The sequence below is a fragment of the Bombus vancouverensis genome, chromosome 10 (genome assembly GCF_051014615.1).
Source record: "Bombus vancouverensis nearcticus chromosome 10, iyBomVanc1_principal, whole genome shotgun sequence".
NCBI classification, from domain to species: Eukaryota; Metazoa; Arthropoda; class Insecta; order Hymenoptera; family Apidae; genus Bombus; species Bombus vancouverensis.
The window spans coordinates 10,623,185-10,649,587 of NC_134920.1; the positions used below are offsets into that span (position 1 = coordinate 10,623,185).

The window sequence follows — 26,403 nt, forward strand, 5'->3', positions numbered from 1 at the left end:
AATTTCTTCAACGTATATATCCGGTATTTTCAACGGATAATTCGGGGGAATTATATTTAGAGGATATCCGTCTCTTTGTGATAATTCTTTACAAACTAATACTAAAGCAGCTATATTTACTGGTCTCGGAGGAGTATCCAATTCACTTTCCTCGAATATTTTTTCAGGCAAACAGAATTTCGTGCCCGTCTCTGCGGCTCTTCTTTCACTCTCATCCGGATATGGTACTTTTGTACATAAAAATTCATTAAACGAACCCGTATTCTTAAATAATAATTTCTTCTCAACAATAGAAAATGGATTGATCGTATATGTCCCGAAACATATCATTCTGAAGAAAATACTTATGTAACCAGTTGGTTTGTATTCCTCGTCCACGAGACCAAAAGTGTTTTTTATTTCATATGCTTTTGGTAAGTGAAATAGGTCGTTGTCTGGCATCATCACGTGGTCACAAAGGCAACCTGGTATTGGGATTACTGAATTTCCTAATGGATCCTTTAATACTTCCTCGGGGCAAATAACGATCTCTCTAATTTTGTATACATCCAGTAACAATGGTTTCGATCGCATTTTTTCAACCAGTTCGCCAGGATTCCTTGTGAACAGGTATACTTTACCGACGTTGAAGTTCACAGTATGCATCCCCTGCCCGCGAATTATTTCCTTCGGTCTATCCGGTTTGGTCAAGAGGAAGTTACTTTGAAAGATTCGAAACAATGGCATGTCGATAAATTGTAGATCGACGCCTAATTCATTCGGCGAAATTTTCTGCAATTTCTCGGCGTACAAGGTAACAGAATCGACGAAGACTTCTAGGATGTATAGCTTCTTATCTTTTACAGAAATGCAGGCTTTGAGATTCGCGTTCATGTTAAATTTGGAAAATATTTTATTTTCATGAAAGAAGTAGCACGAAAGTTAATTAACGGGATAGTTTCGAATTTATTTAAAATTTTCTACATAAAATCAGCTAAAATGTTTGCTTGTGTGTTAATGTTTCGATTAAAAAATGATGAAAACAATTGAACTGAAAAATTGATAATTCGCCACGTTTTATGTTATATTTCCATGATTAACACAAGCACATTCAGTTATTATGTACAATCATTATAAACATAATCGGTGATAATATATTTTACATCAAACTGATATTTGTCATAATTATTTTCATGCAATGCTTTATATTTATCCTTCTCTATCTATTGGTTCCTTGATTTCGAATGGATTGTTGTGTATTTTAATATGGAAAATATATAACACGTGTATAAAACATGTATATATTATATGATATGATATGATATGATTACATTATGCATATGTATATAATATGTATATAACATGTGTTAAATTTCTACCCACTTCACTCAAATTCTGATACTTGCAATGATAATACATGAAATGAAATATATTGTTATCATTTCATGAATTATTATACATTAATGCATTTTTGCATCCATGCGTAAAAAAATATGTTGTAGATGATACCAGGTAATGAAAAATTAAAAATTATATTATTATATATTAAAATTTTTACATTATAAATTTTAACTAAGAAACAAAACATATTGACATAATAAAGTAAGATTTTAAATATGAGCAATACAAATGATAATACTATCTTTGATTGTATATGAAAAATTGTGTCTTAAATTTTTCCTAAGCATTTGAGCAGGTTATTTTTTCTAATTTCATTATCAAAAATAAAAAATATTCTTGGATTATATATTTTTGCCATATAAAAAATATTTATCTAAAATATATGGGTATCCCTTTCCCTATTTGATCGTGATGGAGTAGAACTAAATATATTTTTCATGTTCTCTCTCCACTCGGGTAGACGAAGTTCATCGTCACTCATTAAAATTCGATCTCCCCAGTAAGCCTTTTGCTTAGTCGGAGTAGTGCTACAACTATCAGTAACATTCGCTGTATTGCTCATACTGCAAGTTTGATAACCAGTGTCTTGTATAGAATTCGAAACGCTCTGCTGACCAGAAATACCTAGCATCGCGTTAGTCTGTTGGATCATACAACTTTCGTTTGTACTCGTCTTGTACAATTTAAACGTGTTGGTAGCATTACTGTATTTAACATCAAATTCTGTAGTTTTGTTTTCGCAATTATGCTCAACGCGAATTGAGTTCTTTGCTAGGACTTTTATTTCTGTATGGGTATCATCTTGAGTACTCGCAGATTCGCTTTGTAAATTTAAAAGATCACCTGCCTTTTTGTCTGCATTTATTTTGCTAAGAGATTCATCTAAAAGATATATCATGTAAGTATTATAAACAATAACATTATTTTAGTAATATTTTAGTAAAGGATAATTAAATATTAAATATTATTGATGTGGGTGAAATAATTACCTAAAGAGTAATTGTTTGATAGATCTTTAAGTTGCGTATTAGATCGATCTATACTCATGTCCATACTGAAGTTCAGTCGAGCAACCGAACGAGATCGAGATTCCCCGCTTTCATACGACATGTTATTTACTGTACTGTGTATGGGAGATATACTAGGATGCGATAAATTTCCTGTGTCTATTTGCGACGCGTTGTAATGACAATTTTCATTTGGCGAGCACTAGAAGGAAAGAATTTGATAATTTTTGGCTTCAAAACTCACATGTGTAATGTGTGTAAGATAGATAAAGATAATTAAAAAAGCTGTAATTTACCTTCAATGATGTACCATGAATTAACATTCCACTTTGTGGAGGACTGGAAGATAATACTAAAGATCCATCCATTTTTACTGGCGACGATAAAGAGATTGAAGAATCTTCTTCATTATCTACACAATCATCAAGATTAGAGAATAACTTCCGTCTTAAAGAGTTGTTACTCGAATTTGCATCGTCACTCTCAACATTTTGCTCCTAAAACAAAATAAGAGACGTTTAAAGGCGGAGATTTAATATTTAAGTAGTTTAAATGATGACTTTAGCTTTGTATTTACTCGAATGAATGTAAGGTAAGGTTTTAACATTTCCATAACATGAGCTGGCAATTCAGATGGAAATGTTAATACTGTTTGACTCCATCCTAAAGCAATTAAAATCAAAATTAAACTATGAAAAATATTCCTTGATTAATTATAATAAATACCATCTTTTTTCAATTTGGAAGATTCTGAATTCAGTTCACTTGAACCCTTTATATGAGTATCTACATTAACTATTGTTCTATTCTCTTTCTTCTTTATCTCCCATGGGCTTGGAATTATTTCATTTTTATTAAAAAATTGATCAATAGCTGCTTGAGCTTTTATTTCAATCTCTGGGTCTACACAATGTATTTGTTGCATAGGAAATTCTTCTATTTTCGCTGGCTGTATTAATGCCAACTCATCCACACTCCATGCAAAGTCTGGTGATTGATGAGATGGATTTGAAACCTAAGAATGTTATTAGCAGTTACACATAATCATTAGGAAATAATATAAAAAATGATTCTATTAAATCATTTTATAAAGAAACTAAATCTTTGGTTTTAATAAAAAATTTAGAAAATTACCTTACTGAACACAGTTGGACTAATCACAGATAAATGCAGTCTATTAGTTAAATCAGTCTCAAATGGATTCCTTGCTATAAATTTTGTTAAACCTGAAGGGGGTGTAATGTGATTTGGAAGCACATTAAAGGAATTTATATTACTTCGATATGTTGTGTGCTTTGAACTTGTATTATACTGCTTTACAGGAGTTTTATAAATCACAGGACTCTTGGTTGACAAATTTTCACATTCGTTTCCATTCTTAATTGGTGTTGTCCACTTTAGATGCTCCATTCCAATATACCTATAATTATCCATTAAATTCAATTTGTACTTAAATTATTTATCACTATTATGAAATTATTGTTACGAAACATGTTTTTTTTTATAATACGTATAATACGGAAACAATATTTTTATTTATAAAAGACATTTAGAAATTATTTGATAAACTTACTTATGTTAGTCTCTATCTTTTAACGTCTTTTTCAAGCTCGTTCTTCTAATTTCTGACTACAAGAACGTACAAATGGTACAAATATTTTATAGACTTCTCTTGTCGAAATATTAGATTTAATTTACGTATTCCGATTTTTACATTATAATAATATTACCATAATTCGTAAACTTGTATACAGTTTGAATTATTTTAAAACGAACATAATCAACAGTCATGGATAATGTAAGTATATACTAGAAGATAACCGAAGTATAAACGTTGAATTCCAAGAATAGTTTGATAATTTCAATTAAATTACTATGCTCTGTCCATGGACTTATCTGAAGACACGTAATCCCTACCTAACCCAATCTAGGGGAAATAGGTTACATTCATAAGTCAGATTATTCTTGACATCGTTGCAGGAATTCTGTTAGTCTGCATTGTGTTAAATCACCTTCGTGAAATACGTATATATACAAATTTGAAGATTTTTTATTGTATTTAATTAAAGTGTTTTAATTTGTGTTAAATCCCTAGAATATTTATCACCAAACTAGTGAAATAAATTTGGGAACCATCATCTTAAAGAAATTACAATGGTTTGTTCTATTTCATGTTTAAATGTTCTGTACAAATCATTTAATAATAATAATAATAGTAATATTAATGTAATAATAATATGTTAACATATTTTATTTCGTATTGTATTTGTGATACATATAATGAAATTAATTAGTACTTGAAAAAATTATACATAATAAACAAACGTAACCTATAGAACTACAGACTTTGTTGATTGTTTGACAAATGATCAACTACAATATTGAAAAAATCCTAATTTTAATATTAGCAAATATTAGTAATGAATGTGAAGTGATATAATCGTTGATGTCAATATTTATCTGGTAAACTTGTTGTAAGTCTCACACTACATGCTATAATGCTATTAATGTAATTTGCAATTAGTAGAAGTAGAATATTAGATAAAGATTTGTATTAAAAAGGTCTCAATACATAATTATTGTGAAATAAATTTTACTATTTTAAACGTATCAAAGATAAAAATTTTGTTATAAACATATTATTTATTTCTAATGTGATGTTTGAAATAGTTATAATTTATGCATTATTTTTAAGTTAAAAATAATATATCACTTATTATATTCTTTTGTATATACTTTTTCTGATATTTTAAAGAGTGGAGTAAAAATGGTTGCTGGCCCTACAGAACATGGCATACAAGCTGATGTAATATTTGTGATTGAAGGAACAGCTGTTAATGGAGCTTATCTTAATGATTTGAAAACAAATTATCTTACTCCTACACTTGAGTAAGTTACGTTTTCTATATTAGATCATATTGAGTATTTTTTATTTTGTTTATAGATGCTTATTAATTTAAGACATTATATTATATAGGTATTTCAGTCAAGGTGGTATTGAAGATAGAGAATATGTTTCTGAGGTAAAATAATGATATTAACCATTTTTATAATATTTCTTACCTTTTTAATTTCTTTGTTCTTATATTTAATAATAAAAATCATTTTTTAGCAAAATAGTACAACGTTATATGGAATAGTAGTATATCATGCTGCTGATTGTTTACCAGCACCATGTACAGAGACTTTTGGACCATATGCAAATCCTCATAAATTACTCCTTGTATTAGAAAAACTAGAGTATGTAAAAAATGTATCAGATTTTTAATTAATGAACTTTTAATCTTATTAATGAACATTGCTGATATTCTTGTTTGAATAGAATGGTTGGAGGGAAGGGGGAATGTTTTGCCAATATTGGAGAAGGACTTGCAACTGGACTTCAATGTTTTGAAGATCTACAATTAAGACGTGAACCAAATACAGCATCGCAGAAGCATTGTATTTTGATTTGCAATTCTCCTCCATATCAAACAGTCATACAAGAATCATATAAATTTGCTGGACACACTATAGAACAGTTGGCTTCCCTCTATCAAGAAGTATATTGCAATTAATTGTGTGAATAGAAGTCGTCATTTAAGCCTATATAAAAAAATCATTTTTTTTCTTTCAGAGGAATATTAATCTTTCCATATTATCACCTAGAAAAATACCTGCCTTATTTAAATTATTTGAAAAAGCAGGAGGAGATTTACAATCGTCACAAACCAAAAATTACGCTAAAGATCCGCGACATTTGGTCCTCTTACGTAATTATAATTTAAAAGAAAGACCTGTCAGTCCAACAATTGGTGGAGCTGTTCATACTACACCAGGTACTGCTGCACAGATTCCATTGAGCCCATTGCAGAGTAATGACAGTCCAAATACAAATCAAGTGCAACAGAATATTGCACAACCAACTCAACCTCAAGGTCCTCCATTTAGAGGTCAAACTCCTCAAAATATCGCTTCAGTTCATCAAACAGTAGTACCAATGGCTGCTGCGATGAACGCTGGTCGACCTCCTTATAATCCCCCAATATCCGCTCCGCCAACTTATCATCCTAATGTAACAAGAGCAGGTCACCCTAGATGGAGACCTTTCGTGACACCAGGGGCAACAGGTCCAACAAATACGCAAAGTAGTGCTTTAATAGCGCAATTAAATCAACCACCTCCTTCAATTGGGCTGAATGTAACTCCATTTGGACAAAGAATGGATGGTAAAAGTGATAGTACTTTGTAAAGTTTTATTACTTATCCTTGTTTCAAAAGTTAATGTGTTAATGTATATTTTATATCTTTAGTGACAAATAGCAATGTTATGGCTGCAAATGCACAACAGCAACAGCAGCAGCAACAACAACAGCAGCAGCAGCAATTAACTCAACAACAGCTAAGATTAACAATGCAATTACAACAACAACAGCAAAATGTCCAGCAACAGGCTCAAATGCCAATAACAGCTCAACCAACGCACGGACAAGCAGGACCGCAACTCACGGTATCCTGCGTGAGCCAATCTATGCCAACTCAAGTACCACAAACAGTTACAGCTTCGCAGACACAGGCACCTGTATCGTCGGTTACTCAACAACAGCAAGTAACGCACTCTCAGACACAGGTATTTTAAGTTGCTTAAATTATTTATAAGGAGAGACTGTTTTAATGTTGTAATGTTCGAATGTTGATTTTGAAACGAAAGGAAAAGATATGAATCACATTAATATAACTGTTTTAAAGGGTAATGTAACAGGTGGTACAGTAGGACCAGGACCACAAATTAGTACACCACGTGAGAGACAAACGATATGGCAAGGTATTATTGAATGGGTTGAAAAAGCTAAAACAACTCCAGATGCACCAAAACAAACTAGGCATCTTCCATGTCAAGTTTCCGCAAATTCCAAAGATGGAGATCCAGAATTGTAAGTTTTTGTGGATGTTAATAATCATAAATTGTTATAAATCAATACATTAATATATTATAGGAAAGCTGATACGTGGCCTCAGAAATTAATTATGCAGTTGATGCCCAAGCAGTTAATAGGAAATATTGGTGGAACATATTTGAAAAATTCCAAGTCCGTTTTGTTTCATCCTACACCTTGCGAAGCGTTAGAATCGTTAACAAAAGTTATGAATTCGGGATTTGTTAGTATATTACACTATATCTTTTCAGTACAATAAAATGAAAAAAATATCTTTAATTACTGATAAAAAAATATTTCAGGCAGGTTGTGTTCATTTCACATTCTTGCAAGCAGCTTGTGATATAAAAGTACTTATCCTCCTCTACACGGCTGAAAGAAGAACCTATTTGGGATTTATTCCAAATGATCAAACAGGTTTCGTAGATCGTCTTCGAAAAGTGATTCAGCAACAAAAAACATCGCATGCTTCTATGAGACAAGGACAAGTAAGTAAAAATTTATACTCTAAGGTATATTAAATGTTTCTTGATATATTTACAAATATAATTACTATATCAGGCTGGAGCTGCTCAAGGAAACGCAATAGCTGGCACAATGCCTACTACAGGTACTTCTCAAGGAGGTATACTTATGTCACAAACAAATACTATAGCTATGGGAGGAGGCCAAATAACTCAGAACGTAGTTTCTACAAATGCTCCACAACAAACATTAACTTCATCTGCTGGCCCTCAGAATCAAATAAACATGCAGGTAAGGTTTACCACATGTATACAATGAAGTAAAATGGATTTAAAACATATATAATTAGCTTTATATATAGATAATATATTTAAAGAATTATGAGTTAGAAACAAATGCTATCTATATAGATATACACAGATATCAAAATGAAAATAAACCATTCTTTTTATTGATACGCTGATAGAGTGGTGGTATTACTGGTCCCCAAGTGGCTCCAGCTTCTGGTACGATGATAGGACAACAAAGACCACCATTTGATGACATAGAAATAGCTAGGCAACAAAATTTATTAAAAATTCAACAACTACGGCAAACGTTAGAAGCTGCGCAGCAACAGGAGGCGCAATATAAGTCACAACTGGAAGTAAATGTAAGCCAATAAATATAACAACAAAATACGGAAAAAAAACAAAACACATATTAAAATAAATTTCACAGAATTCATATAATATAATTAACTTTATAGATTCAACAGAATCTAGAAGTAGCACAGCAACAGGAAATGCAATATAAACAACAGTTGGAGGTGAACTGTTTTTTAGAAGTTATCATACATTCTGTTGTATAGCTTCGCACAAATAGGGAAACGAAATAAATGAATAAAATTTGTTACAGGCTCAACAAGCCCAAAGAGCACTAAATCCTGCCGCTATGACGAATCAGCAAGCAAATGCTCCAAGGTTGATGAGGCCTGTCCCGAATATAGGTCTTAGGCATTTATTGCAACAAGTATGGATTATCATGTTCATTATCATAATTATGAATTGGTAATTGTATATCAGAGTTAAATTATATCTGCAATTAAAAATAATTTGGATTTTGTAGCCACAACCGCCATATAGACAGGTACTTGGATTACAGCAACAAATGGTTCCTAGAGGGCAAATGGCGACAAGAGCTATGGCTCCTGGTAATCCACAAAATCAGCAATTCGAGGACGTCTCTAATTATGATTTCCTTGGATAGATAATTTAAATAAATATTTTTTTTATGGAAATTCTACTGTAAATATTCGATTAGAATAAATTACACATCGAAAAATACAAGAGCATTTTAATGGTCTTTACTTCCAATATAAATTTTATAATATTTATGTATCTCTAAATATATACACGCATATAACAAAACAATTTATAAAATATACATATTCATCTTTATACGAAAAAGAGAAGTTACTACATATATATTAGGATCGATAAATTAAATTAAAATATTGAAATATTCTTTTATTACTTTAAAATTTTTATCTATATCAAAATTTTTAAAAGCATGTGGTAAGAAACAGCAAGGTTATGCATCGTTTCATTAATTCCATAACACGTGGAAACCTGTTGCTTGAAAGATCAGAAAATAAAATACACACTATTTGTATATATTGTATATATTGTATATATGTTGTAAATGAAATATCGTTAATAGCAAGTAACTTTACTTTCAACTATTATTTCGACGATATTTAATACTACATAATTTAACTTAAAATTCTATTGTGCAATTCGATTATTTTATTTGCGTTTAAAATATTTTTGACAATAATATTCTTCCATAGAACTTTATACCCTTGTTTCCTTTTGTTACATGTTTACGAAAATGTATTTTTCTTTTTGTTTATAGCTAGTACGATAACGTCTGTTTTGTAAAACATGACGTAAATATAATCCAAATATTATTATTAGTTTCGTTTAAAGATTTTAAATGGTATCAATATCTATATTTCATAATCGAAAATATTCAAAAGTATTTAATTTTAATTTATTTTTAACAATAAAAAATACAATTGAAATATATAATTTCAGTAAAAACAGAGAATACTATATTGAGTAACATGCTCTTTTGACCTCAACTCATATTTTTGATATTATTGTTATGATACAAGCATACTATTTTGCAATTATTACACTGATAAATTGAGATAATTCAGTGACTCGCTTGCCAGTTCACTCTAGGGGGTCTTAATAATTGTAATTAATTATCAGTTTAATATATCATATTATATTGTCACGTTTACTACTCTTATCCTTTTGTATTGTGTTTTTTAATTCTTTTATGTACTTTATCATTTTGTAATTCTCAGTTTTTAGATCATGGATATTATAAGGTTCTACAAAGTACCTGGTTTAAAGTCAGGTCAATTTAAAAGCAAATTTAACAGTCTTGTTCAAATAACAAATCTGATTAGTGGTTTGGAAACTGAATTGTGTTACTATATTGAAGTTAAAGAACCTCTGAGTGAAGAAGAATTGGCAATCTTAAAATGGATTTTAACTCCTCCTTTGGAATCACAAAGTTTGAAGAATTCCAGTGCATTTGATAAAAAATTAAATAACTGCTTTATTATTGAAATTGGACCAAGGTAAGATAAATGATAAAAAACTAACTATTTAACAATAATATTTAAAATTGAAATTAATTAATTTTTATGTTGTTACAGATTGAATTTTTCTACAGCATTTTGTAGCAATGCTGTATCAATTTGTAGATCTGTGTATTTAGACAAAGTAACAAGAATTGAAGCAGCAACTAGATACTGTATTAAATACAATGGAGTAATTGATAAAGAAATTGAAGATGCTGTGTGTAAATAGAATAGTATTTATTGAATATAAGAAATATACATCTCTTACATTTGTTTCTTTATTTAGATAACAGATGTACTGCATGACAAGATGACTGAATGTAGATATATGAAACCAATAGAAACTTTTGATCATGGATTTAGACCAGAAAATTGGTTTGAAGTTAATGTCTTGGGAGATGGAAGAATAGCATTAGAAAAAGTAAATTCGAAACTGGGTATGTATTCAAAATGAAATATAATAAAAGATAATAGGTAACTTAAATATCATTTTCAATATTATTTGAACATTTTATTTAGGTTTAGCATTTGACAATTGGGACTTAGATTTTTACACAGATCTATTTCTTAATAAATTAAAGCGCAATCCAACTAGTGTGGAGTGCTTTGATTTAGCACAATCTAATAGTGAACACAGTCGTCACTGGTTTTTCAAAGGTCAAATGATTGTTGATGGTGAAAAGATGAAACAATCTTTAATCGATATGATTATGGAGACACAAAAATATTCCAATCCAAACAATACGATTAAATTTAGTGATAATAGTAGCGCAATTAAGGGCTTTCAAACAAAAGTTCTACGGCCAATGAAGACTTACACATGTAGTCCTTTCTGTTTGGAAAATGTAGATCAAGATTTGATATTCACTGCAGAGACTCATAATTTCCCAACTGGGGTTGCTCCATTTAGGTAAATAATTTAGAAATTTCATATAATATACTTCACTCTATGATATGTTTCATAAATATTATTTCAATTTACAGTGGAGCTACAACTGGAACTGGAGGAAGATTGAGAGATATTCAAGGAATTGGTAGGGGAGGATATTACATTGCTGGAACGGCCGGTTATTCCGTTGGTAATTTGCATATTCCAGGTTTGTACTTTATATAGCTTATTTACTTTTATAAAAATAGAAAAACGTCTTCATTAAATTGTCAATCTCTTTCTTAGGCTATAATTTACCATGGGAGGAAAAGAATCTACAATATCCCAACAATATGGCTTCTCCATTAGAAATTATAATTGAAGCCAGCAATGGAGCATCCGATTATGGCAATAAATTTGGAGAACCAGTCATATCTGGTTTTACTCGTTCATTCGGTATGACGGATGAAGTTGGTGTGCGACGTGAATGGATTAAACCCATAATGTTTAGTGGAGGATTGGGTACCATGGATGCCAATATGTCTCAAAAAATTTTGCCACAGAAGGGTGAGTAGAAAATAAAATTTAAATAGTTTTTTTGTACAATGACATTAAAAGAAAAATTAAAAATTTTTGTATATCAGGTATGGAAGTCATTAAAATTGGTGGTCCTGTTTATAGAATAGGCGTAGGAGGTGGTTCAGCTAGTTCTATTGAGGTAATTTTATATTCCAAAGAATAATGTAACTGATTGATATACATTCTTAATGATCCATTAAAAATTACGAAATCTATTATTTTGTTAGGTGCAAGGTGATAATAAATCAGAATTAGATTTCGGAGCCGTACAAAGAGGTGATCCTGAGATGGAACAAAAATTGAATAGAGTTGTTCGTGCTTGCACTGAGATGGGACAGCAAAACCCAATACTTAGTATACATGATCAAGGAGCTGGAGGCAATGGTAAATAAACATTCTTAGAAGATCAGGATATAATTAGATCGTATATTATAATGTTGAATCATTAACTGTTTGAAATTACATTAGGCAACGTTCTAAAAGAATTAGTAGAACCAACGGGTGCAGTAATCTTCACAAAGAAATTTGACTTAGGCGATCCAAGCATTAGTACATTGGAATTATGGGGTGCCGAATATCAAGAAAACGACGCAATTCTTTGCAAATCAGAAAGCAGTAATTTACTTAACGAAATAGCAGCGCGAGAAAAATGTCCCATAAATTTTGTAGGGATTGTCACAGGAAATGGGAAAATCATTCTTTCAGAAGAGGATAATTGTGATTCATCGAAATATCTAAATGAGAATTACGAATATAAATCGAGGCACCCAGTCGAGTTAGATTTAGAATTAGTACTTGGAAAAATGCCTCAAAAGGTGAACATGGAAATATAATAAAATAAATTAAATATAATAATGTTTAAGTAATAATCTTTTTGTACTTTTATAGTCTTTTAATCTGCAAAGACAAGTAACTCAGTTACCTGCTATCAAGTTGCCCGTAAATCTAACTGTACAAGGTATCTTAGAAAGAGTCCTACGATTGCCTTCAGTAGCAAGCAAACGATATTTAACTAACAAAGTTGATCGTTGTGTTACTGGACTAATTGCACAACAGCAATGTGTTGGTCCTCTGCATACTCCCCTTGCCAATGTTGCTGTGACAGCAATATCTCATTTCTCTACGGTAAAAAATATAAAAAATAAACAAATAAGAAAAATAAAATCAATCAAAGTTAAACAAAAATGCAGCAAACGTAATATTATGTGTTTTATCCTACAGGTTGGTATAGCAACTTCTATCGGAGAACAACCGATAAAAGGCCTCGTAAATCCAGCAGCTGGAGCCCGTATGACTGTAGCAGAAGCGTTGAGTAACTTAGTTTTTGCACAGATTTCAAATATACAGGTAATTTATGAGTATGTATTAATTTAATAAATTTGTATTCTTAGTATAACTTATTTTTATATATTTAGGACGTTAAATGCAGCGGAAATTGGATGTGGGCTGCTAAATTACCCGGAGAAGGTGCAGCTTTATATGATGCATGTTCTGCTATGTGTTCAATTATGAATGAATTAGGAATCGCAATTGATGGAGGAAAGGATTCTCTTAGCATGGCTGCACGAATTGGGGAGGATGTCGTCAAAGCGCCTGGTACACTTGTGATTTCTTGCTATGCTCCTTGTCCCGACATACGACAAGTAAGTTGAAATTACTTTTACTTTTCTATTTAATGTTATTTTCTATTATATTTTTATTATAGGTTGTAACACCCGATTTAAAAGCTCCTGCAGCTGGAAAAAATGGTTACATATTATTTTTAGATTTATCAAATGGAAAAAGTCGAATTGGTGGCACAGCTTTGGCTCAGGTTTATAAATCCCTCGGAAACGAAGTTCCAGATGTACAACGCGTTGACATGTTAAAGAATGCTTTCAAAGCTATTCAACAATTAATTGCAGGTGACTTAATAACTAAAGTAATTTATGAAATTTATTCTTTTATTTCAATGGAGGAAATTACTAGTATTTGAAATATTTTTCACTACAACAGAGGGAAAAGTACTAGCAGGTCATGATATTAGCGATGGTGGACTTATTACATGCCTGCTTGAAATGTGCTTTGCTGGTATATCTGGAATGAACGTGAATATTTCTCATAAATCAGGATCTCCTATTGAAATTTTATTCACCGAAGAAGTAGGATGGATACTAGAAATTGATTCAATAAATTACAATTATGTTTTGGAAGTATTTAACCAGTTTGATGTTCCTGTATATTTAATTGGACGATCGGAAGGATTTGGATTGTCATCGAAAGCATGTATTTTATACATTGCGTAAATTTACAAAATTATGTTTATGTAATAGATATTTTATGTCCTTAGATAAAAGTTCAAGTACAAGAGAAGATTTTTCTGGAATCAACAGTATTACCGCTAATGAGTCTATGGGAAGAGACGAGTTATCAATTAGAATGTCGACAAACGAATGTTGAATGTGCACTTCAAGAATTCAGTGGATTACAAGATAGAACTGCACCATGCTATAAATTAACATTTAATCCTGACGTTAGATCTACGGCAATTTACAAACATTTATCTTGTTAGTAAAGATTTAATTCGATGTAAAATCTAAAAATTGCTGGATCGTATTTATATTTGTTTGCCATTTTTTCAGCAAACATTCCAGTTGCTGTAATAAGAGAGGAAGGCATAAATGGTGATAGAGAAATGGCAGCATCTTTGATAGATGCGGGTTTCGAAGTTTGGGATGTTACAATGCAAGACTTGTTAAAAGATAAAGTCACATTCGATAGATTCAGAGGAGTTGTATTCCCTGGTGGTTTTAGCTATGCAGGTAAATTATTAATAGATTAATTTTTGTTTTACAAAATGGAAACGAATAAAAATTAATTTAAATTTATTTCAGATGTTTTGGGTTCTGCTAAAGGATGGGCTGCGAGTCTTTTATTCCATCCATCTCTTCAAAAACAATTAAAATCATTTATTTCTCGAAAAGATACGTTTAGTTTAGGAGTTTGCAATGGATGCCAATTAATGTCTTTGTTAGGATTGATAGGAAATGAAGACGGTACTATTGCATCATTAAAAGAACATGTTTATAAAATTATTAAATACAATTAACGTTTTTAATTGCTTTTTTATGTTGCAGATGATACTAAAGAACCAGATATTTTTCTAAGTCATAATGTATCGGAAAGATTCGAATGTCGGTGGAGTACTGTTAGAATTGATAAATCGCCATCGATTATGTTAAATGGAATGGAAAATAGTGTCTTAGGTGTATGGGTCGCTCACGGTGAAGGAAGGTTTACGTTTAGAAATAATGAGGTTTTACAGAAACTAAAGGAAAGTCATTGCTTGGCTATTAAATATACTGATGATTATGGTAATCCAACCGAACGATATCCACTTAATCCTAATGGAAGTACAGGTATTATTTGATTAAATACTTCTCTTAGATTATATAATATTAAAAATAGGGGTTAGCTACATAACATGATTCGTCTTTAAAATCTTTCATGGAGTTTGTCTTTTTATAAATCTACAAAGATACTTTAATTTTACCTTATATACAACTATTCATTTGCAAATAATACAAAGGAATAATAATAACGAAATTTTATCTGGTTATATACAATTAATCCTGTGATCTATATAATATTTATGATTAATTACAGAGGGTATTGCTGGTATCTGCTCTGCGAATGGACGACACTTAGCAATGATGCCACATCCTGAACGCTGTTCACAAATATGGCAATGGCCTTGGAAACCCTCTAATTGGGAATATACTATTTCGCCATGGCAACGCATTTTCGACAATGCATACGCGTGGTGTGTAACAAAAGATTGAGACAATAACTTTTTTTTATAATATCTTGCATTAATGCAGTCATTGTGTAAATAATGTAATCATATATTTTCTAAATAATCTATATCACGTTGTTTAACAAATCATAGAGTATTACAGATTACAAAATTCTTTATTTCCTACTTTCTTAACAAAGTATGGTAACGTTCTTTTATCAAATATTACAAAAAGAGAAGTAAATTACAGATTAAATTCGTTAACGCTTAGTTCGTATTATTTAAATGAGTTCTGTCTAACCTTGAACAATTGATTTGATGGCGTAAATTGCGAAAATTGATTTGTGGAGAAAATATCCTCTAAGTGTAAATCGCACCGTAATATCACAACTCCAGAAGGATTAACTTTGACTTTTATTTTTGTTTGCGGCGTTAAAATGCCATAATTCACATCTTCATATAGATCCTACAAATATGAATGGTTACCTTTAACATTTTATTACAAACGGTCAAGCGAAAATTTGTATTAAGTTTTTGTAATTACATACCTCTACATTGTATCCTCCAGGATATTGTAATCCGAGTTCTTTTAATGTAACGGACACATCAGACGGGGTACCATCCGTTCTTCTGTTTACGAACGCTATGGCGTAAGAGTAGTAATTCTGATAAACGGGAGTTATAGGTCTTGCCCAAATTTCAATACCTTTGTGCTGAAATTATAATAAAGTTCACATACATTCGAGTTTGGTGTCAATTATTCACATAAGAAATGAATTTACTAACTTTATAAATTCGTCGACCCTGTATACCTAACGGGTCTTGATCTACAGCAATGATTTTCCTATTTTGTAAAATAGCTTTGTACTCGGGCCTAATTGTTCGTAGATCAACGGACATTAATAGAGGCGCCGCTAATATTGCCCATAACGCCATTTGCGTTTTGCTCTGCTCATAACTTAGTCCAAAATTTCCAATAATTAACATATCAGGATCATTCCAATGGCCAGGACCAGCATTTGGTACAATTGCATCTTGATTATTTCCATAATAATCTATTATGGTCTCTAAACTATTCCACGAATCTTGTATATCATCAAAATTTCTCCATAAATTACAATGTTCTGTTATAGCAGTGAAATTTGGCTAAAATTTTGTGCAACTTAGAATTTTATAGCTTTCAGTCTACGATGATATTATATCAGTACCAACCTGCATGCCAGCATAAATTTGATAAACTGGCCAACTGCAGGAATATACCATTGGCCGACCAGTTTGGTTTAAATAGAATCCAAATTCAGGATATCCTATAATTTTTCATGAATTATAAAGTTAGATCTCTTTCAATAAACATGTAATTATTGATGTTTTAATTATACCTCTATCCATTTCTGAAGGATGTGAATAACATCCATCTAATTTTACATAATCAACATCCCATGATGCAAAAGTAAGAGCATCAGTTTCTAAGTACCCCAATATTCCAGGATATCCAGCACACGTGTAGTTACCAAAATCCTCATAAATTCCAAACTTAAGACCTTTTGAATGAATCTATATAACAGAAATACATAACAATAAGTTTGTAATTCTTGTGGCAAAAAGTTGAATGGTATATTAAAACTTACATAATTTGCAAGATTTTTCATACCATACGGGAATCTTTGCCTATCTGGCACCAGCTGACCATTAACACTTCTATCTTTTTCCAGCCAGCAATCATCAACATTGATATATTCATATCCAACTTCTGCATAGCCTTCTGCTACAACAATGTCTGCCATTGTACGAAAGAGCCGATCACTATAAAGTATAAAAATATATTCCTCAAAATTTTAAACAGATTCATTTCTGTTAAATTGTAATTTGCAATTCATTATATCTTAAAATATGCTTCACTTGTAATATATTAATCTTTTGTTACTAATAAAACTCCTTGGACTAAGATACAGATTTATATAATGGCTATAACATAGCTCTAAGTTAAGTTATTAAGAATCATTCTTAAGGTCAGATAACGATGAATCATATTTAATATCTTGCAATTTATTCTAATTGGTATCTTGTGAATTGAATAACTATAATTTCATGATTTCAGTATTTCCACCTTTGAATATTTTCAATATGATATTTATCTTTTTTTAAATGTTCTATTATTATTGATGTTGAATAGTTTAATAATGAATATAATAATAAACAAATTACTATAGATTTGAGAAAAAATATACAACTTTGAAAGTATATTTGATATTATAAATAAACACATTACACAACAAAACAATTTAAATGTATATTAAATTAAAAATTCTTCATATGTATGTTTATAAATACAAAGAAGCTAAAAATTCCAATAAAATATTTTTGACATACGTTTTTTGTGACCAAAAGCATTTCAAAATGCAAAAGTATTATTGCATTATATTTACATAAATAATGAATAATATTTTATATTCAAAACAACATTAAAACAAAAAGAAAAGTTTCAATGTTTGTATATTTACAATCCAAAAAGAATTCATAAGACACTTATAGATCATATTTCATATTTTTTCTTGCTACCATTAACAATTAGAGTTTGTAATATTAATCTGTAGACATAAAGCTATATAACAAAGATGCTAATGAAGTTTCACTTTATCTTTAAGAATCACATTATAATGTTAAATATCATTCAGATAGAGAGTAGATAATGCTCCAGTGTATAACATACTCACAAATATTAATTGAAACAGGCTTGCGAAATTCAATTAAAAAAAATGTGCAGAAATAAACAAAAAAGAGCAACGCTTACCTGATACAATTATCTGGATCATTTTTGCAGTCTGTGTTACACCTGAATCGTTCCCAGGCAAGCCAGCCCATGGGCGGTGTTTTCACCAGACCATTTTCAAGGGCCAATGTCAAATCTGCCACTGACACAATCAAACACCATATCCATATAATCTGCGACATTCTGCAAAAACGAACACGTTTCTTTCTAACTATTTGAAAAGAAAAACTTTCCACCAATTTTTATAAAACACCAAACACTAAATTATCACTGATTTTATGACTCCGGTAGCATAATGCTTGGAAAATCTCGAATAATTTAACAAAAAGAAGAAACACCGTCGGAGTCTAAGTAGCAAAAAGATCTGATCATTAGGAGCAAAGCAGCATCGCCATCCACATCCTGCACGGCTGTTTGCAGACTGATCTGATATAAGACCTCCAAGCCAGGAGTACTTTCACCCAATGCCCCATTTCATTTTTACACACAATCACCGCGTGCTTCAGTAGTGTGAACATTGATTTCCTTTCGTACACATAACGAGGCGGCTTCGTATACTAACACATTAAATCGCCGTTGTAACTATTACAGTGCAATTACGCCTAGCAAAGACAATCGTAGCTATTTTATGTCGCGAATCTCCTTCATTTTTGATTACCTCGAGCGATCGTTGTACTTTGCAAGTGCTATATGTAAGTTTCATGAGGATGAACTACATGATGCTGTTACGACTTTACAGTGGGGACACTATGATTCGGCACTCGGCAGCTTTATAGTTTTAACACGTTCCATGCCGCCATGAACGGCTGTCAGACGTCAATATTTCTAGCGCATGTAAAACAATTGACGGAATGTATCTTCGATGGTACACGTGGATTAATTTGAATAGTGCGACATTCAACATATTTAATAACAGAATTGTGTGAATGCGTGTACTGTATCCTTAAAAATATGTATGATGAAGTTATCAAATTATATCGCATAGCATTGTTGTTGCAATAAGATTGCCTCGCTTGTTTGTACCAGTCTTTAATCTTTCGGTGCACATATTCTATAAATTCTTTTCAACTGAAAATATTTGATTTTCAATTACAAATTATTGTTATATTGAATTGAAGGATGTATTTTTCGAGATATTTTAATGGGAAAAATCTATTTTGTGGAAACATGATAAGAAGTAAAGAGAAAAATAGTTGTTACGTAATAATCTGGTGATTAAACGGATGAATGGTTATTAACTTCGAGCCTCGAAGTTCGAGGAAGCTGACAAACGTTCATTCGAGAATTACAGCGGTTTACGACACTACGAATGTTCGTATACGAGTTGCATACGCGAATATAAACTTGACATTTCAGTGACTGAGAGGGATAACGAGTAACGAGACATATTGGATTCCAATATAAGGCGGACGCTTGGAACGTGCAACTTTAAGATTCGAGATTATTAGCTTGGAGAATATGTGAAAAAGTTACAAAAATGAAACATAAAGAGATGTTGTAAAGATTATATAAAAAAAATTGTTTGCCTTGTATGTATCTACAAAGAAATGTCATGTAGTTTTTTTATCTATTATTTATTTTTTAATCATCGTGCAAGATAATCTTTTATGAAAAGCAAAAATGTGTTTAAAAAGTGATGGAGGCGTTATTTGGAGCCCAATTCTTAGTATCCACCGGTTTTACGGCAACTGGCAACGTAACTTTCCATACTTTCATTTTGATTATTTAATCGAATGGAAAAATCAATAGTAATAAGATGAATTCAGATATCCTTTTATCGACTGATGATATTGTAGTGATATCGATTTAAAAATATTTTCTAATTAAAATTCTGTAAACAAGAATATGAAGTAAAATAATGATCCTAAAAATTTTAATATTGCGAACGAAAAGAAAATTGCAAATAAAAAAATTATATGAAAATATGGATGCTTTTACAATCGTAATAAATTGATAACAGGATTGATTTTTAATACATATTCAAATGATAATCAGTTTATAAATCTTTTTAAGAGATTTTGATGATATATTAAATATCTTCTTATTAAGTAAATAGTTGGATTGTTATTATATAACCATTATTATATGTGATCTAAATAAACTCGATTTAATAAACTCAATCAATAAAATCTTTGGCGTTTACTTATGATACTTATTATGTCATTTATATTATGTGTATCTTTGAAATCCATAGGATTACTGAATAACGATCTCAAAAGGAGCTTTTAATATTCGCCTTGGTATCTTTCACTTCACACACTTACTCGTTATAGCACAATGATTTTGACACAAAACGCATGTTTAGACACCGCGTATCGTTTATATACCTGGGAATTTGTATCGATAAGACAAATTCACACAAACAATTGTTTCGCTATCGCATAATTTGTCATATTTTGTAGATAACAAATTTTTCTATCGTGCTGCTATTTATTTCTTACAAAACGATAACGATAAGAATAATATTTGAATTTGTTTTGTTTCATTCATATAGCAAATAAATTATATTTATTTTTAAACTTTTCTAAATATATATCGAGAGGTTGATAAATCATTGCAAACACAATACGCGGTAGTTTATCAAAGTGAGAAAAATAATACCATAGATGTTAAAAAAATAAAACTTCGCATACTACATTCTTTTGCGTATTATACACATTCCGTATATTTTTGCTTTTTTAAGTTCCCCATAAATGTGTAAAAATCCGTAGTCTAACAATAATATTTTTCAAATTATTGGATGATTACGCGAGCGAGATTCGAATGTGGCGCCGCGGCGCGTCACACCCCCAAATTATTTATTGTCCATCTCACTCGCGCTATGCCTTTCTTTGTTTAACCTCTTCCTTGTTCCCGTTCGGTCGTTCCCAACCCCCAACAATCCCGCAGCCACCGTCTAACGCGGGGCTGCTGGAGGGACAGTCGGTTTTACCTTGTAAACGAAAACGTGCTCGCCGCACTCCGGTCGCGCAAATTTTTCTCGTGTCGCGTGTCGAACGTCAATCGAACCGCTTATCAAACGGTTCATCGGTTTAATCCTGCCGATGCGACATGTCATGTGAGTAACTCGTCGCGCGTTTCTGACGTGTTATGGCGTGGAAGTGGTGGCGAACCATTGCAGTGGCATCGTTCTCGTCCGACGACACCGGGATATATTACCGCATTGACGATCAACTGTGTTGAGCCTCCATGGGAACATGAAGATACCACCCCTGTCATGACCCAGGTACGCGTACATCTTCTGATTTTTCATCCTTTGTCAATGTATGCCGTTGCTTGCCAGATTTCGTAACAAGGGTTGCGTTTTATTTCGTTAGGTGCTTTTCTTTTTTGCGATTCGATGCTACATTGCAAATATATCAGGTATACAAGCTTCATTAAACGATTAATAAAATGTTTCGATATCTAAGATCGACGTTGATTAATTTGGTTTTCGATGGATGTCACAGTGACGTTTCAAATGTCATGTTGACAGATTTAACGAAGAAATGTGTTTTAAAAAGGTATCCAGTTAATTTTTAGATTATAAAAATTCATGGTATTTTAGGTTAGCTAATTTAAAGAAACTTTTTATGGTTAGTAATTATATGTAGATTGTGTGGTAGGATGCATCTGCAATCTGTTGGTGCATCACATAGCGTATAGGGGCATCTAGGAAGTGTTTCACGAGATCAGTGACTCAGGGATGGTGTGTTTCTGTCTATTATTTTCGTTGAATTCGAGCAGTAGTCGGAGCTCGATGTTGTGCGTTATCGTAAAGGGGCTGGGCGTTCTTTTGAATGGTAGATTTCGGTGCCATTGACGCGCAAGGAACTCGGACAAATCGCATGAATGGGTAATGGCGGCACCCCAGGACAATAATTTTAGGTAGTGACATAAGTACGTATAGCGCTGCGATCGTTCCATTGATCTGTGTTACATCGAAGTCCACATTTCCTGAGTCTAGTAAAACGTTTTGCAAATTTCCATTTCGCTTTACAATCTATGTATGGTTCGACTTTATGCTCGATTAAAATAATGCAAACTTTTTTACGATTTTATAAAGTTATACCGACAGTATATCAATATCGAAGTAAGAATAAAATAGTTACTGTTTCAGGTTATATTTGTGCTTTTCCATCGTCCAAAGATTTCTTAAGTTTGGAAGAATTATGAAAAAGTTGTTAATGCACAAGAATTTTCCGTTTCAATTGCTTTGCCGAAGTTTCTCTTGAATTTTTTCGTTTGTTGAAACGAGAGCGAGATTAGGACGTGAAAATTCGTAGCCGGTTTAACAATTACTATCGGTCAATTTGTCAACTGCGTAAAAGTTGGTCGCATTTGCTTGCAGTCATGAGCGTCCACCTTGAATTACTTTTTATTGCAGTGCTGCGCGTGTGTGATGTACGTAGCACACGTATGACGTATGACTTTAACGTGGTACGTAATTCCTGTGTACTACGCGAACCATGTAAATTATTCAGAAGTAAAAGTAGCTTAAATATGGACGTATCGTTCATACTGGCAGAGTAATAGCGACCGTTCAACATGAATCGAACGATATTCTTTTACGCAGTAATTCAACAATTATATAAAATTCTTCTTCGTATCCGTATACTAACAATCTATTTAACTTGCGGAATATGCATTAAGAGGTTCGCCCTGAGTATTCTTGCAAAAGAATCTGCTATTCATTTTTTTCTATCATGATCCGGTTCTGTTCTACACTTTTTCCATGGATGATTTTGCTATGTTCGTATGTATGATACGTATTAAAATTCGAACTGTGGCGTTTCTGTATAATCGAATATGGAGAAAAATACTTGATAGCTGGACAAATAAGTGGCGTTATGCGCGATGACGTTCTTCGTTCGTAGCCCATTTCGGCTCACTATTTACCATATTTTATCTAGGGCGGCGCGGGTAAATCGATACGCGCTACTTTCATTCATGGCTGCTTCCCCTCACACGGTTAGCACGTTGCCTCTGCGTACCACCACTGACGAGCAACCTCCACAACCCCTTATCCCCTCTATCGGTGCCACCACCACTATTTTGCCCATTAGTGGCTATCTCTGTTGCAGTGATTCTCAAATTCCTTCTCCTTTCTTGGTAGAATTCCTTCTCCTTGGCGCTTGATGACGTCATGGAATTTAGTCCTACGCTGTACTTATATATACGTATATATTCATGTATAGAAAGACCAACGTATTGAAATCGACGATTATAAGTATACAGAAAAGTTGATAATTTTTTTTATAAATAAACTAATCTATTGTATATGTTATTATTCAATTAATTTATATACTGTCGTGCATTTATAAGAAAACTATCAGCTTCTTTATATTACTCGTAGCTCATCATAATTATAAATTAACGAATTTCTAAGAGATAATTATACATTTCAAAATCGGATTTAAAACGATTTTTAAAATTTGAATGCTTAAACATTTGAATGATCATTTGAAGATTCAAAAATGGAATAATTATTATGGAAAGTGAATTTAAAAGTTGTTTCGTGGAAATGAAATTGAAAAACAAAGGCACATCGTCTCTTCAGAATTTAATGGAAATGTCTTATGATTTTCACGAAGCCGATTCGGTCGGTTTGAAAATGCAACTTTGTTAACAAGCTGTTAGAGCGAAGCCAGCGAATCGGGTCATTACCGCGCGGTAATTTGTCAAATTACCTTTACGAACCAGGCGTGCTATGGATCGTAACGTTTCGCACATAAACTTTTAGTCTTTGCTATGTTAAGTGCACGTAATTCGTAGATTTTCACGGGCAATTTTCTTCAAGAAGAAATTAGAAACAAACCTCCGAGTCGACTAGAAATTAGATTAACTTTGAAAGTTCGAGCAATCGGAGATTCAGATGTTCGATTACTTGGGAATTCCAAAAATTTGATAATTCGTGAACCGAAAATTTGTGAAACCAAAAATTTCCGAGATTTAAGAGCTAAAAGATCTCAAGATTCAACGATTGAGATTATCCAAATTTTGTTGAAGTAAAAAATTTGAAAATTTGCGAATTGAAAAATTTAGTAATTTGAAAGTTAAAGAATTTGAGATTTGAATGTCTCTCTAATTTCTGTAACCTTCTTCTAGACAGAAATTCTCTATACATAAATTCTGTGAATAAATTGTCTTTAAGCAATAATTCTCTGTCAATGAAAATTTTCTTTGGTAGCGTCCCATCGTGACGATTCCTAGTCACGAGCCTGTTTAATATTATTCGAAGGTACTCAGAGAATCAGACGGGCGGACAGTACGACCGAGATTATAGATTACATTTGCAGATTCTATTTGCATACTAGGTTAAGAAGGGCTTCTGTTAGTCTGTGTTCAATATCGTATCACGACTGAAAAGAATTATCCTTCGGTAGGAAATCTCGTTCTCTTCGATTGTCTCTTCTCTTACTTTTTTTCTTTGCGTTTATCGTTTATCCGAACGATATACGTAACAGGTAGCTTTCAATAGGGCTAGGCATTTAAACATCAGCTTTCAACTGAAACGTAGCGCAGAGAAATAAGAGGTACTTATAATGCTAATGGAATAATCCGATGCTTCTTCGCGAATTAGATTAAATCCGAGATTCCAAGTATTTCGAGTGTTCTCGTTAATCCCTTATTCTCTGTATCGATGTTCGAATAATTTAGTAGGTCGTTTACGAGCCAAATTATAAATAATTCTTGGCGATCAATATTTAACAATATTAATTATTTACTCTAATCGATCATATATTAACTTAATAATTATAATATAATTAGTAAGCGTGTAAATTAACTTTTTAATTCACTCTAGTTTTAGTAATTATTTGTAGTTCAAATATCGTTTCGTCTTATTTTTAGTTTCGCTTGCATAATTTCACGCGAGATAGCCGAATATAATAGAGATTATTTTTTTAATTAAGTTTATATTACCTGACTTATAAAAGGAATTTCATTTCGTTTAAAATTAGTAAATTGCTAGTTTTTCACCAATTCGTATAGTAACGTAATGAGTAATAAAAGTGAATTGATAGTTGTATCCGTTCGGTAAAGTACAAAGTAGCAAGTTGAGAATCAACGTTCTGCTACCATGTTGATATCACTACCACGTTCACCACCTACGGGATCATCCTCGTTGGCGCATGGTTGCAAGAACTTTCCAGCACCACCTCCGCTACCATCGCTACTAACGATGAAGGTGATGATCTCGTGATTTCGAAGCTTGATTCTCTCGTATACAATTTTCAATCGCCTCCAGCAGTTTATTAACGATAAAAACACATTATTCAAACGTGTAGCATATTTTAGTCGGATTATAGGTAAAATATATCAATAGAAAAATTAATCCAGAAAATCAGATTATCATCTAGTATTATTTATCGATACAGTAAAATTATAGAACGCTACCAAACTCTCAACGACGAATTCGTCAAGCTGCCTTACTACTCACTCTTCGCGATATTATTTTCGAATGATTAGAAAGTCTGTAATATCCGCACATCGTACTGACACATGTATATTATAAAACGAATAACAGACATAGTTCCAGATATAGCGAAAGAAATACGAAGAAAGACAGTGTTTCATTTCCATCTGAATAAACCTTTTGAGACTTATACATATGCATCGAGCTTTTGTTTAACCGAGGCCACGTACGTGTACGATATTTCTCTCGCAGATATCAAAACATTTTCCAATATCATCTGTCTTCTCCGACGCTTATAAAATACACTCTGAACAGATAAAAACGAAACATAAGAGAAATAATTATTCCTTGCCTCGATCCTCCTATGTTTCTCATATTTCATATCTGCCAATTACGCGTTTAATAACTTTTTCTTCTACTTCTCGTCTCGTATTGAACAACGATAAGACGTCTAATTTCACTTGTGTCTAACGTTATTACGCTTTTTAATCGTCACATTTTTAAGAGATATTGACATTTAAGAGATCGCTGCGGTCAGTTTGATGCTCCTTCAAAGAGTTCAAATAAATAATATGGTTACGTATGGACGAACAACGTGTTTTCTGTAAC

At 32.0% G+C, this 26,403-nt stretch overlaps 5 protein-coding genes and 1 long non-coding RNA gene across 20 annotated transcripts in view; 4 read left to right on the forward strand and 2 right to left on the reverse strand.

Moving 5' to 3' along the window:
- Positions 1 to 1,008: 1,008 nt before the first annotated feature.
- On the reverse strand, positions 1,009 to 4,163 carry bora (aurora kinase A activator-like protein bora). The gene is made up of 7 exons (XM_033337120.2): positions 3,961 to 4,163; positions 3,522 to 3,807; positions 3,114 to 3,402; positions 2,965 to 3,050; positions 2,684 to 2,884; positions 2,370 to 2,589; positions 1,009 to 2,262 (listed from the first exon to the last, which is right to left on the reverse strand). The coding sequence occupies exons 2-7, from the start codon at positions 3,795 to 3,797 to the stop codon at positions 1,754 to 1,756; spliced, it is 1,581 nt and encodes a 526-aa protein (XP_033193011.2). The 5' UTR covers positions 3,798 to 3,807; positions 3,961 to 4,163; the 3' UTR covers positions 1,009 to 1,753.
- Positions 2,192 to 9,096, forward strand: LOC117158317 (mediator of RNA polymerase II transcription subunit 25). Of its 4 annotated transcripts, none has more exons than XM_076622149.1 (15): positions 2,192 to 2,278; positions 5,143 to 5,276; positions 5,365 to 5,410; positions 5,500 to 5,627; positions 5,710 to 5,929; positions 6,004 to 6,595; positions 6,680 to 6,996; positions 7,116 to 7,300; positions 7,364 to 7,526; positions 7,606 to 7,791; positions 7,865 to 8,059; positions 8,235 to 8,420; positions 8,517 to 8,576; positions 8,666 to 8,779; positions 8,876 to 9,096. In XM_076622149.1, exons 2-15 carry the CDS (start codon positions 5,155 to 5,157, stop codon positions 9,014 to 9,016), a joined length of 2,655 nt encoding a protein of 884 aa, XP_076478264.1. In that variant the 5' UTR covers positions 2,192 to 2,278; positions 5,143 to 5,154; the 3' UTR covers positions 9,017 to 9,096. The 4 variants fall into 4 exon arrangements, with proteins under 4 accessions (XP_076478264.1, XP_033192985.1, XP_033192987.1 ...); XM_033337094.2 differs by lacking the exon at positions 2,192 to 2,278 and adding an exon at positions 4,388 to 4,544; XM_033337095.2 differs by lacking the exon at positions 2,192 to 2,278 and adding an exon at positions 4,563 to 4,861.
- Positions 9,097 to 9,392: 296 nt separating this feature from the next.
- Positions 9,393 to 16,373, forward strand: Pfas (phosphoribosylformylglycinamidine synthase). Of its 3 annotated transcripts, none has more exons than XM_033336972.2 (20): positions 9,393 to 9,472; positions 10,125 to 10,403; positions 10,482 to 10,623; positions 10,693 to 10,843; positions 10,926 to 11,316; positions 11,391 to 11,503; positions 11,581 to 11,841; positions 11,919 to 11,992; positions 12,081 to 12,237; positions 12,322 to 12,668; positions 12,742 to 12,978; positions 13,075 to 13,200; positions 13,269 to 13,496; positions 13,559 to 13,757; positions 13,849 to 14,114; positions 14,183 to 14,399; positions 14,475 to 14,654; positions 14,727 to 14,888; positions 14,970 to 15,251; positions 15,499 to 16,373. In XM_033336972.2, the coding sequence occupies exons 2-20, from the start codon at positions 10,135 to 10,137 to the stop codon at positions 15,672 to 15,674; spliced, it is 3,978 nt and encodes a 1,325-aa protein (XP_033192863.2). In that variant the 5' UTR covers positions 9,393 to 9,472; positions 10,125 to 10,134; the 3' UTR covers positions 15,675 to 16,373. The 3 variants fall into 3 exon arrangements, with proteins under 3 accessions (XP_033192863.2, XP_033192860.2, XP_033192862.2); XM_033336969.2 differs by lacking the exon at positions 9,393 to 9,472 and adding an exon at positions 9,864 to 10,011; XM_033336971.2 differs by lacking the exon at positions 9,393 to 9,472 and having other exon boundaries at positions 9,875 to 10,403.
- The window catches only part of LOC117158270 (alpha-N-acetylgalactosaminidase), a 34,274-nt gene continuing 23,656 nt past the window's right edge, over positions 15,786 to 26,403 (reverse strand). For 2 of the 6 annotated variants that reach the window (XM_076622479.1, XM_076622477.1), the window contains exons 2-8: positions 18,420 to 18,581; positions 17,257 to 17,431; positions 17,008 to 17,182; positions 16,841 to 16,935; positions 16,415 to 16,774; positions 16,177 to 16,341; positions 15,786 to 16,094 (exon numbers count right to left, since the gene is read on the reverse strand). In XM_076622479.1, coding sequence (XP_076478594.1) covers positions 15,906 to 16,094; positions 16,177 to 16,341; positions 16,415 to 16,774; positions 16,841 to 16,935; positions 17,008 to 17,182; positions 17,257 to 17,431; positions 18,420 to 18,581 — 1,321 coding nt within the window. In that variant the 3' untranslated portion in view covers positions 15,786 to 15,905. Of the gene's footprint in view, positions 16,095 to 16,176; positions 16,342 to 16,414; positions 16,775 to 16,840; positions 16,936 to 17,007; positions 17,183 to 17,256; positions 17,432 to 18,419; positions 18,582 to 18,736; positions 18,868 to 19,056; positions 19,196 to 20,662; positions 20,713 to 22,489; positions 22,534 to 26,403 lie in introns of those variants that run through there. The other 4 variants (XM_076622478.1, XM_033336973.2, XM_033336974.2 and 1 more) reach the window with 4 other exon arrangements.
- LOC117158271 (uncharacterized) lies at positions 19,199 to 20,527 on the forward strand. Its single transcript, XR_004464383.2, has 2 exons — positions 19,199 to 19,335; positions 19,517 to 20,527. It is a non-coding gene; the product is annotated as an uncharacterized LOC117158271 (long non-coding RNA).
- fid (class I SAM-dependent methyltransferase fire dancer) overlaps positions 21,277 to 26,403 on the forward strand; it is a 46,710-nt gene continuing 41,583 nt past the window's right edge. For 3 of the 5 annotated variants that reach the window (XR_013059462.1, XR_013059463.1, XM_033337175.2), the window contains exon 1: positions 21,278 to 21,624. The gene's annotated coding sequence lies outside the window, so the exon portion shown is untranslated. Of the gene's footprint in view, positions 21,625 to 26,403 lie in introns of all 5 variants that reach the window. The other 2 variants (XM_076622471.1, XM_076622472.1) reach the window with 1 other exon arrangement.

What these genes read in the sequence shown, in the direction of transcription:
- Pfas (XM_033336972.2), top strand. Translation starts at nt 10,135, where the DNA reads ATGGATATTATAAGGTTCTACAAAGTACCTGGTTTAAAGTCAGGTCAA. An exon ending in ATAAAGAAATTGAAGATGCT is followed by an intron (nt 10,624 to 10,692) that starts GTGTGTAAATAG and finishes TTCTTTATTTAG; the next exon opens with ATAACAGATGTACTGCATGA. An exon ending in TAATCCTAATGGAAGTACAG is followed by an intron (nt 15,252 to 15,498) that starts GTATTATTTGAT and finishes GATTAATTACAG; the next exon opens with AGGGTATTGCTGGTATCTGC.
- LOC117158317 (XM_033337094.2), top strand. An exon ending in AATATAAACAACAGTTGGAG is followed by an intron (nt 8,577 to 8,665) that starts GTGAACTGTTTT and finishes AATTTGTTACAG; the next exon opens with GCTCAACAAGCCCAAAGAGC. An exon ending in TTAGGCATTTATTGCAACAA is followed by an intron (nt 8,780 to 8,875) that starts GTATGGATTATC and finishes TGGATTTTGTAG; the next exon opens with CCACAACCGCCATATAGACA.
- bora (XM_033337120.2), bottom strand. Translation starts at nt 3,797, where the DNA reads ATGGAGCATCTAAAGTGGACAACACCAATTAAGAATGGAAACGAATGT. An exon ending in TTCCAAATTGAAAAAAGATG is followed by an intron (nt 3,051 to 3,113) that starts GTATTTATTATA and finishes TAATTGCTTTAG; the next exon opens with GATGGAGTCAAACAGTATTA. An exon ending in TTCATGGTACATCATTGAAG is followed by an intron (nt 2,590 to 2,683) that starts GTAAATTACAGC and finishes CTTTCCTTCTAG; the next exon opens with TGCTCGCCAAATGAAAATTG.